The following is an 11,719-nucleotide window of genomic DNA, read 5'->3' on the forward strand; positions in this document are numbered from 1 at the left end:
TGGTAACATTCCATTGATGAAAAGATGTATATGTTGGTAATTTAAAACTTAAGCTACGGTAAGACATGTTCAACTGTAAAAATAATGCATGAAAATCGGATTTGATTTTGTGATCTTTTTTTAATTAGATCCCCTGTGGTAATTCTATCTTTCTGCTTAATTCCACAGTAGCTCAAAAATGATGCACACAAATACACAAACAGAGTTAATAAGATCAAACTTCCTAACACAAACCAGGACAGTGTGAGCAGTCAATAATTCATGATCTAATTTATGACTGTTTGCAAAGCAAGCATGTTTTACCTAATGGGGTGGATGTGTCTTTATTAACTTACTACTAAATTAGGTACTGAACTAACAGCATTGTCAGAGGCCTGTAAACAGTGCAGATGTGGATCAGTGTTTTGTGGCAGCTCTGTTGTTATAATAACATCCTGAACAAGCTGTGTGCCATTGCAATACACACAGACCCGGTACTGATAGGCTTAATACAAGACCAAAAGTTAGCAAACAGAGACTTAGGCAGTGAATCACAAAGCAGACACATTTCTGTTTTGATATATAATGGTGGTGAAATGAAGCCAGTTGCCCAAGCTGGATTAGAAGCACAATGATACACGTATCAAGAACATCACCTCTGCTGGGAATAGCTCTTCACATTAATCTGAAAAAGCCCCTAGTTTATTCCTGTTATCACTGCCAATTCACTTCTTATTAAGCAATATAGACTACAAACAGATACCAACAGGCAACAACTGGGTTCCTGCTGCTGCTGGAGGGATTTAGGTTTCAGACTTTTCATCAGAGGCAAAGCACTGCCAGCACAGCCCATGGGGTAAAGACTGAAGGGGGCCTTTTCTCTAGCCAGCTGTCAAGTGGGGACTTGCTTCTATTTCCTCTCCTCAATTCCTTCTTTCCTTCATGTTTCTCAAGTAAATTGCACGCAGCAGTTACACCAGCGTGTATCTTAATTCCTGTTTTCAAGCTTTGAGTGAACAGCATGGAATTGTAATATTTCTTTTCTGGTTCATCTTTAGTGAAACACAGAAATATTTTTTTAAATCTTACCAGAATGCAATCTTTAAATTTATTTTCTTCATTTATTTTTTATTAACAAAATACGCATGAGAAAGGGTCTTATCTTCAGAGTTCCTCTCTTGCTCCATACACCTAGCTAAATTAATAATCCTTTGACACACCACAGTGGGTTAGCTGACAACAGAAGGGAACACAAACCTCATTTGTTTAAAACCTTTGCTGGTAGGCATTGAACTGAAGCCTGTAAGGCACAGATATATGAGAGAAGGAATCACTATTCCATTCCAAGGTTTCTCCTTGATTTACTAGACGACTGAGGGCAAGTTATTTCGGTTCCTGTCTCCTCCCTATAGCATGTGTATTATACTCCTTTCCCCACACTAAATCACTTTGAGAGCTGGGGGAAAGAAACATCTAATGGGGCTAACTATTATGGTGATGGGAGAACAACAGAGCATGCCTTAAAATTGCTGCAGTTTCACAATCCTAAACCTCTTGCCAATCAGTAATTAAAACAGTATCAGGCAAGACACATTTACAAAGGAAAGACAAACACTGCACAGCCTTAGTACTTTTTAATTCATGGCGTTCAGATAGCTGGGGTTAAGTGTGCTGTTCCTGATTAGTCTGCCAAACTCTCAATCGATCCACTTTTCTCAATGTGTTTAAGTTCTCCTTACAAATATGCACACTTCTAAGGAAAAAAGTTAAAATGATAGGTTCACAAATAGAAACCAGTTTCCTAGAAGAAAGAATGAATGAAACAGGTTCAGGTCTGGGCAGCTTACCAGGGTAATGTGCCTCCAGGCACAACCACTTTCTTCCCTTTGACTCACCCCTCACATCAACCCTCTTTCCTCCTGAGTACAGCTCAGGTTCAAACACCAAAAAAACCTTCAGTACAACATTAACTCTTGAAATTCAAGCTCAAGACTGCCCGTATCTGTTTCAGTTCTGGGGATAAAATCATCATATACATACAGTCATAGAATCACAGAATAGTTAGGGTTGGAAAGGACCTTAAGATCATCAAGTTCCAACTCCCCTGCCATGGGCAGGGACACCCCACACTAAACTATGTCACCCAAGGCCTCACCCAACCTGGCCTTGAACACCGCCAAGGATGGAGCATTCACAACCTCCCTGGGCAACCCATTCCAGTGCCTCACCACCCTAACAGTAAAGAATTTCTTTCTTATATCTCACATATGGAGTAACTTATTTTTGAGTCATAGGTTCTGTAAGAGTCCTATGACCATGAGACTGGTATAAAATATAAGATCTGAATCCTTGTTCTATCCAAGACTCCTTTTTTTTTGCATTTTTTATTCCAAGAACTTTTTAAAGTTCACATTTTCAAACTTGCCATCATAAAAAAGAAAAGCCTCTTTTCTGATAGCAATAGACAAGGAATTCATATTATCCACTCATTCCTGTAGCCAGTGTTTTGAGAAAAATACATCCACCATAAGATCAGAATTTGACTATGAGAAGCTATAAACAGAAAGAATAGTACTTGACTCAAACCAGTTTTGGTTTTGAAACTAAACTCATATTTTGGGAGTTTCTGCTCTTTTAAACTTGGTCAGAATAGGAAGCTTTTCATTATTCTTTTACTAATGTTTTTGTTTTCAATTGAGTTATACTGCCATGCTGTGCTTCTGCTCCCATGAGCTGATCACTCTCATTTTCCAGGGTATGATGAATTTTTTAGGAGCCACAATTTCAGTTATGATCAATAAGTGCCAGTAGAAAGAACTGCTGAGATAGTAGATTGAAGTTCTTTGCTTTATCTAAGCAATTGAGGCAACCATTGCACCTTTTTCTCTGACACAAACTCAAATAAAACAAAAAAAGGCAGTGACACATAAATTACTGGGATTCTCTTTCTTCCAAAGAGTGAAAGAAGTCTGTGTTCACAGCTTCTTTATTAAAAAGCAGATGTTTGCCCATGGACAACTGACATCAGTGAGATAGAAGCAGAAGGTTTTATGCATCAAAAGTCTTAAAAGATCAAACTGTTGAGAGAAAGTCTCCTTCAACTCAGTGGGAATGGTTGCTACTTCTGGCGGTTTTATATTCCCTGTCACAGACTTGAAACTCAAAGCTTCAAAGAGACATGGTATGAGCATTCACAAAAAAGACCCCCTAATTTTCAGTTACTCCCAAGCTTATTATAGTCACATTTAGCTAAAGTAAACAAATCTAATTATTTTTTATGCCATGAAATAATTTCCTATATAAGGACATCATAAAAGATTGGACAGCTTCCTTCATTTTGCAAGATTAGGGGTTACGTACTTACCTAAAATGTCTTCTAAGATTTAAATTTGCAGTGTATTGGTTCTTGTACTAGTCAAGCACAGTTCAAGAAATCAGTGCATTTTAGGGAGTGTAGCATGTAAACATAGTAGTTATTATTTCCTTAAAGGAAGCAGTGGACAATCAACAGGACACAAGGAAATAGAATGAAGCTGCATCCAGGGAAGTTCAGATTGGACATTAGGACATAAGGAAAAGGCTCTTCATTGTGAGGGTGGTTGGTCACTGGACCAAGCTCCCTAAGGAGGTGGTCATGGCACCAAGCCTGTCCAAGGAGCATCTGGGCAATGCTCTTAGTCATACTGCTTTAGATAGTCCTGTGAGGGGCAGGGAATTGGACTCGATGATTGTTACGGGTCCCTTCCAATTTGTGATATTCTCTGATTCTGTCCTTTATGATTAATAGTTGAAAGTTCAAGAAGTCTCCCAAACCCAGGAATTTTTATTAAAATGAATGTACTCTATAGTGGCTCATAACTTGACCTTAAGTGTAGATGTGGGCCATGAAGTGACACAAACCTACACTAAACATTGTACTTATTGTCAATAAAAGTTTCCTTTCTCTAAAGGAAAAAAAAAAAAAACCTCACATGAATTTAATCACCTTTGTTTCAGTCTCACAAATAGGTTTTATATATAAGAATAATCTACATAATCTGAAAACAATTCAAGATTCAGGTTGGAAGGGACCTCTGGAGATCATCAGGTCCAGCCTCCTGCTCAAAGCAGTTCAGTCATGTTGCTCAGGACTTTATCCAGATGGCCTCTGAGTCCCTTTGAAGACAGAATCCCAAGGGTTGGAAGGGACCTCAAAAGATCATCTAGTCCAACCCCTTGCAAGAGCAGGGTAACCTAGAGTACATCACACAGGAACTTGTCCAGCTGGGCCTTGAATATCTCCAACGTAGGAGACTCCACAACCCCTCTGGGCAACCTGTTCCAGTGCTCTGTCACTCTCACAGTAAAGAAATTTTTCCTGATGTTCACATGGAACCTCTTATCCTCCAGTTTATACCCATTACCCCTTGTCCTATCACTGGACATCACTGAGAAAAACCTAGCTACATTATCCTGACACTCACCCTTTACATATTTGTAAACATTGATGAGGTCACCCCTCAGTCTCCTCTTCTCCAAGCTAAAGAGACCCAGCTCCCTCAGCCTCTCCTCATAAGGGAGATGTTTCACTCCCTTAATCATCTTCGTGGCTCTGTGCTGGACTCTTTCAAGCAATTCCCTGTCCTTCTTGAACTGAGGGGCCCAGAACTGGACACAATATTCCAGGTGCGGTCTCACCAAGGCAGAGTAGAGGAGGAGGAGAACCTCACTTGACCTACTAACTACACCCTTTCCAATGCACCCTAGGATGCCATTGGCCTTCTTGGCCACAAGGGCACATTGCTGGCTCATGGTCATCCTCCTATCCACCAGGACCCCCAGGTCCCTTTCCCTTTCACTACTTTCCAGCAGGTCAACCCCCAACCTGCACTGGTACCTGGGGTTGTTCCTCCCCAGATGCAAGACTCTACACTTGCCCTTGTTGAATTTCATCAAGTTTCTCCCTGCCCAACTCTCCAGCCTGTCCAGGTCTTGTTGAATGGCAACACAGCCTTCTGGTGGGTCAGCCACTCCTCCCAGTTTAGTGTCATCAGTGAACTTGCTGAGGGTACATTCAGTTCCGTCATCCAGGTCGTTGATGAAAATATTAAACAGCACTGGTCCCAGCACTGACCCCTGAGGGACTCCACTAGTCACAGACCTCCAGCTATGTTCTGCCCCACTGACCACAACTCTCTGCCTTCTTCCTTTCAACCAGTTCTTGATCCACCTCACTACCTGATCATCAAGCCCACACTTCCTTAGCTTATCTATGAGGATGCTGTGGGAGACAGTATCAAATGCCTTACTGAAATCAAGAAAAAACACATCTACCGCTCTACCATCATCCATCCACCTAGTTACTTCCTCATAGAAGGCTATAAGGTTGGTCAAACATGACTTCCCCTTGGTAAAACCATGTTGGCTACTCTTAATGACCCCCTCATCCTTGATATGTCTAGAGATGGTGTCAAGAATAAGTTGTTCCATCACCTTTCCAGGGATGGAGGTGAGGCTGACCGGTCTATAATTACCCGGGTCCTCCTTCTTGCCCTTCTTATAGACTGGCGTGACATTTGCCATCCTCCAATCCTCAGGCACCTCTCCTGTTTCCCACGACTTACCAAAGATGATGGAGAGTGGCCTAGCAATGACTTCCGCCAGCTCCCTCAGCACCCGTGGGTGTATTCCATCCGGACCCATCGATTTATAGATGTCCAGATTGCTTAACTGATCCCTAACCCAATCCTCATCTACCAAAGCAAACTCCTCCTTTATCCTGACTCCTTCTGGGGCTATAGGAATCTGGGGCCCCCGGGAAGAGTCTGCAGGAGTAAAGACAGAGGCAAAGAAGGCATTCAGCACCTCTGCCTTCTTCATATTCTCTGTCTCCAGGGCACCCTCCTCGTTCAGCAGTGGGCCTATGTTGCCTCTTGTGTTAGTTTTATCCGCTATGTATTTGAAAAAGCCCTTTCTATTGTCCTTAACCTGACTTGCAAGATTAAGTTCCAAGGAGGCCTTAGCTGTCTTAATTGCCTCCCTACATCCTTTAACAACTGTCCTATATTCCTCCCAAGTGGCCAGCCCCTCCTTCCATAATCCATAGATTCTCTTTTTCCACATGAGTTTGCCCAGCAGTTCCTTGTTTAACCACGCCGGTCTCCTGGCTCCCTTACTTGATTTCCTACCCATTGGGATGCTCTGATCCTGAGCTTGGAAGAAGTGGTCCTTGAATGCTGACCAACTATCTTCAGCCCCTTTACCACCTAGTACCCTTTTCCATGAGACTTCCCTTAGCAATTGATTGAAGAGGCCAAAGTTGGCCCTTCGGAAATCCAGAACTGTGGCCTTGCTAGGTATTCTATACCTCCCACACAGGATCCTAAACTCCACCATCTCATGGTCACTGCAGCCAAGGTTGCCATTGACCATCACCACTTCAACCAGACCCTCCTTGTTGGTGAGTACTAGATCCAGCAGCGCTCCTCTCCTACATGGTTTGTCCATCATTTGCATTAAGAAGTTATCATCAGTGCACTGGAGGAACCTCCTAGACTGTGAATGATTGGCTGGGTGAGTCTTCCAGCAAATATCGGGGCAGTTAAAATCCCCCATGAGGACCAAGGCATGTAGTCGCAAGGCTGCTTTCATTTGCCTGTAGAAAGCCCCATCAACTCCTTTGTCCTGATCAGGAGGTCTATAATAGACCCCCACAACTGTATCACCCGTACCAGCCTGTCCCTTAATTCGTACCCATAGACTTTCCACTTGCCCCTCATCTGCCCCTGGACAGAACTCAATACATTCTAGTCGCTCTCTCACATAAAGTACAACTCCACCACCTCGCTTTGCTGACCTATCTTTCCTAAAAAGGACATAGCCATCCACGACCACATTCCAGTCATGTGAGCTGTCCCACCATGTCTCTGTAATTGCCACCAGATCATAACCTTTAGACCGCACACAGACTTCTAACTCCTCCTGTTTATTCCCCATGTTGCGTGCATTGGTGTACAGGCATTTCAGGCAGCGAGCAGAGCACGCTAATGGCACCCTCGGGAGGCAGGAGGCCTTCTGGTCTTCATTAATACTAGAACAATGCTCCACTAGTTCAAACTCAGCTACAACCCCCTCGCACTTTGAATCTAACCTAAAGCTCTGTGAGTGAGCTCTGCTAACTCTTGCCTAAACAACTATCCTTTCCCTCAAATGAAACAATATGGGAGAGATCCCATAATCTCTCTGAGCCACTAGTTTCAGTGGCCTCACTATCCTCATTTGAATGATTTTTTTCCTCAGACCCAATTGCAAATGTGACTGCTGCCTCCAGTCCTTTCTCTGTGTATCTCTCCTGACCTTAATCTCTGTCCTTCATCACTGCCAGGGCACACTGCTGACTCAGGTGCAAATTACAGAATCACGGTACCATTTAGGTTGAAAAGCACCACTTGAGATCACCTTGTCAAACACTCCTTGCTGAAGCAAGGCTAGCTAGAACAGGTTGTCCAGGAACATGTCTGGTTAGGTTCTGAGTACTTCTAAGGATGGAGATGCCACAACCTCTTTGGGCAACCTGCACCCAGAGTCAGCCACCCTCACAGCAAAAAAGTATTTCCTGATGTTCAGAATCCCATGTGTTTTGTGTCCATTGCTTCTTGCCCTTTCACTGATCACTACTGATATATGTCTGTCTCCTTTTGTCTTCATTCCCTCCCATCAGGTATTTATACTTGATGTTTATGTACTTATAAATTGCGCACTGGAGAGTTATTCCTTCCCAGGTGCAGGAAGTTGTATTTGCTTCAGTTGGACTTTCATGAAACTCCACTTGACCTACTCCTTCACTTGTCAAACCATATATACACATAAAAGACTTGTAAGTGTCTGTAGCATTAAGTTCATTTCTAACAGGTCGCTTTCGCAGTCTCTCTATTTGAAGAACTTCATTCAACTAAGTTAGATCAAAGGGACTTCATGTAAAATGCAGTAGAAGTGATTTTATGGGCTTTTATGATCTAAAAGCAGACAGTAGATATAGAAGCCAATCCAGACAGTCCACACTGCTATATGATATAGAGCAACTGCAGGCAGAGTCTGAGGAAAAAATGGACACAAGAAAGTATTTCTGTTCATAAACACCAATCTTCTATTCTGAGGTAATTCAAAACTGAGCTTTTGCTAGGAACCACGGTTATTGCTATTCTTGGCACGTTACTGCACAATGTTGAGCTTGTGTTCCTATACAGTGGCCTTAGCTGATAAACTGTGTTATATAAAATTAATTACCATACAAGTCAGCAGAGACTGCCCCAGGGTGGCTCTTCTCTTCAGTGGCATATCAGTAATGATCACTGACAACTACATTTTCAGGTGCTCCTAAAACATGTGTCTTTGTTAGCATTGCAGCAAAGTGAAATCCACTTACCAGATAAAACACGGAAAGAATGAATCTTTGTAAAATCCATGTTTACAAATGAGAATAGGAAAAACAACCAAGCCAAATAGATGCTTATCAATTATAACATTATACTAACAAATGAAATACTGAATATTATCTTAGTAGTAAGACAACCATACTTGTACTACTAAACTCTTACAAAATACAAATTTTCCCAGGTCTAATCTTAAGAGAGATTCATGAATTGCATTAGCATGCTATTTTTTGTGGGCTTAGAAGGTCTTTCTATGACCTTTCCAACACAGTATAATATAGAATAATAATGAGTTAAACTTTCAGTAGTTAATTAGTATAGAAATGAGTTATGAAATATTTAATTTCATACAAAGATAACACAACAAAACACTGCAATGGCTTCTGTCTTCTTAATAGCTTAAATTAAAGAAAGCTGTCAAAAATAATTAAAAGCTCTGCTAGAAAGATATTTTTTGCAAGGAATTCTTTCTTATTTGTAGAAAGGTAGATACAAGCTTAAGACCTTCCTATGTTGTTCATCACATCAAATTTCATAGCATGATTTCAAAATACAGCCGTTTCCTCACGCTGTGTTGCATGAACCCCATCTGGCTCAATGCAGACATTTATGGCATAGTTCAATACAGCTGAACTGATTGAAGAAACTCCTTTTCATTTGAGTCATCAGTGAAAATGCAAGGCCTTTTAAGATGTGATTCTTTCTGTTCTATTTTAGGCACTGACTTTAGGATGGGATGAATCACAACATAGAAATGCCTAGGTTTTTCTTCACTGGAATTCTCTAAGATGACTAGCTTAGGGGTATAGAGCTGCATTTTAGTCACAAAGTTACGTGAGATTATTCCTACTCCTTTTCTCTATAATCTTATTTAGAAGGTGAATCTTTCACGCACTGAGAACCACCATGACTTCTTATCACTATCACAGTAAAAAGAAAAAATGTTTCCAAAATCAAATTACTAACCTAGCATAAGAAATATTCAAAATTTTCTCTAAAAACTGGACAATTCCCCCTACTTTTAACTCTGAATTAAAGGAAAAGGCTTTGGGAAAAATGTTATTGTGACCATCTGGTCATATTTCATGAATTTTAGACCATCTGTTTTTGGCAAAGTCTCTTAGAGCTTAGATTCCAATGCTGAGATCATGAAAGCTTCAGAGTTTTATCCCAAGTCTTTCCAGCTAAATGGCCTTTTAGAGCATCAGCAGGCTTCATGACTGACAGATGGATGGCAGCCTCTGGGATAGATGGAATTCCTTCTGCATAAAGTCCATAAGTCCATAAGGAAAGAGAAGCACAAGCACTTCTGTGGTTCCTCTTGTTTAAGAGATGTGCTACCATGTATTTGAGAAACACAAGTAACCTGTGTGTCCATCTCACTGATAGACTGCTCTGGAAGTAATCAGAATATAGAGCCTAGACATCACATCCTCACGGAGCAAAAAATGTTTGGAAACAGCAGTAAGCACACCTTACTACTGCAGTCAAATAACAGGAAGCATCTCCAAATACCTATTGACTACTTAGCAATAGCACTGTAGTTTGGGAAGTCTTGATAGCCTTAAAAGTATAACACCAAGCATAGTTTTTGAGCCATGAACATACAAAGACCAAGCAGAGAAGACTTCCATGCTAATATGCCTGTTTCCTCCTCTAATTCCCATCTTGCCTTTGGTAATAAATGAAATTACTGGTACAAGGATGTAGGTGGCACCAGCAAATGCCCCTTTCTTTATACAGGACTTAACTAACCTTATTGAATTGCTTTAAGCTACTTAATTAGCTCTCCTCTCTTAACAGAAAGGACACTCTGTTACATCCTTTACTTCCCCTGACTCCATGAAAAACCCAGTTGGCATTTAACTTCTAGAGAATGATTTATAATAATCATATATTTTCTTTCCAAACATACATAATGAGTTTTTACCTGAGTCTTCCATCCTCTGCTGCAGCTCCTCCTGGTATAATCTTAGTAATGAATATCCCAGGATCATCCCCAATGTGTGGGTTATCTGTTCCTCCAGCAATACTGAACCCCAGGCCGGAATTCCCCTGGAAAAATGAGAGAAAAGTAAATGCATCAGCAGATGCTAGATTTCCACAGCACTTGTTTGCAGTGCACAAGCAAAGTATTGTTGCTTCCTAAAGAAAGCACTTGATTTGACAGCTCCAAACTTGAAGGCAGGTGACTCAGTCAGAACTAATTAATTGTCAGGTAAAGAACAGAGGCTGTGAACACAAAGATTTCCCAGAGTTAATGGCAGAGTTAATGGATGCTCCTACAGAAACAGGATTTGACCTAAATTTGTTTTCAAAAGCAGTCACATAAATTAGCATCTGAACTCCAATATGAATTTATCCAAGTCAATGAGAGCTAGAGGCTAAAAACACTCCACAGCTTTGAAAAAAGACTTCCCAAACCACTGCTATTTACGAACAGAAGCAGTGAATAAAATTTAGCTCTGAAATATTTTAGTGCACTTTCTGTTGAAAAGGGATCACTGCTCAAATTCACATGTTTTAAAAAAACCCAGCTCTGCACAACAAAACTATTTCTTTCATCTTACTGATTTGCTCAAATGAAAGGTTTGAAAGAGATATTATGAGAGTCTACTTAATAATCCTACTTACTGCTTCTACATTTGTGAGAATATCATGAAAGATAAATAGGCATGACATACATATGCTTGCAAATTAGGTCACTGTTTTCCACCTACAATTCAACCCCACAATTCAAACCCTGCTTTGGAAGTATATATTAGTCATCCCCCTTTTCTGTATAAACTGACATAATCTTTTGCAAGAGATTCTTTCTTATTTGTAGAAAGGTAGATGCAGGTTTAAGACTCCTTTATGCATAGGTGGGAGTCTTAAAATTCAACAAAGTACTTGATCCTTAAAGTCTCTCTCACCCCAAAGTATTTTTATAATTAGGTATTTAGGCTTATCAGAGTGATATAACATTATGGATATTACTGATACTGCAGAATTTGTACACTACTGTGAATGAAATATGTTCAGGGCATTACAAATGCTTTTGTCATTTCATGAACTTCTCAGACTACTGGGAGTTTCTTTTCTTCACTGCTGCTTGCAAACAGGTATCAAGCTCAGTCCTCGTGAGAAGAGTTACTAATACAAATGGCATCTTTATGCCTTTATTATTATTATTATTTAAAAATTTAAATCAAACTTCATTTCTGCATTTTGGAACTGTGTTTCAATTAGTAGGTCAGGCATGAAATGCATTTTGTGTGTGAAAGCCTGCATATTGGCTGCCTGCAGCATGTCAAATTCCCCATTCTGTTATCAGTATTCTACATTCG

The 11,719-nt window shown here is 40.6% G+C and overlaps 1 protein-coding gene across 6 annotated transcripts in view; it reads right to left on the reverse strand.

Moving 5' to 3' along the window:
* DLG2 (discs large MAGUK scaffold protein 2) overlaps positions 1-11,719 on the reverse strand; it is a gene marked incomplete at both ends in the record, with an annotated part of 868,631 nt that overhangs the window by 322,458 nt on the left and 534,454 nt on the right. For all 6 annotated transcript variants that reach the window (XM_080612545.1, XM_080612549.1, XM_080612548.1 and 3 more), the window contains one exon: positions 10,321-10,445. In XM_080612545.1, coding sequence (XP_080468671.1) covers positions 10,321-10,445 — 125 coding nt within the window. The remainder of the gene's footprint in view (positions 1-10,320; positions 10,446-11,719) is intronic.

Source organism: Psittacula echo (genome assembly GCF_963264785.1).
Source record: "Psittacula echo genome assembly, chromosome: 3".
NCBI lineage: Eukaryota > Metazoa > Chordata > Aves > Psittaciformes > Psittacidae > Psittacula > Psittacula echo.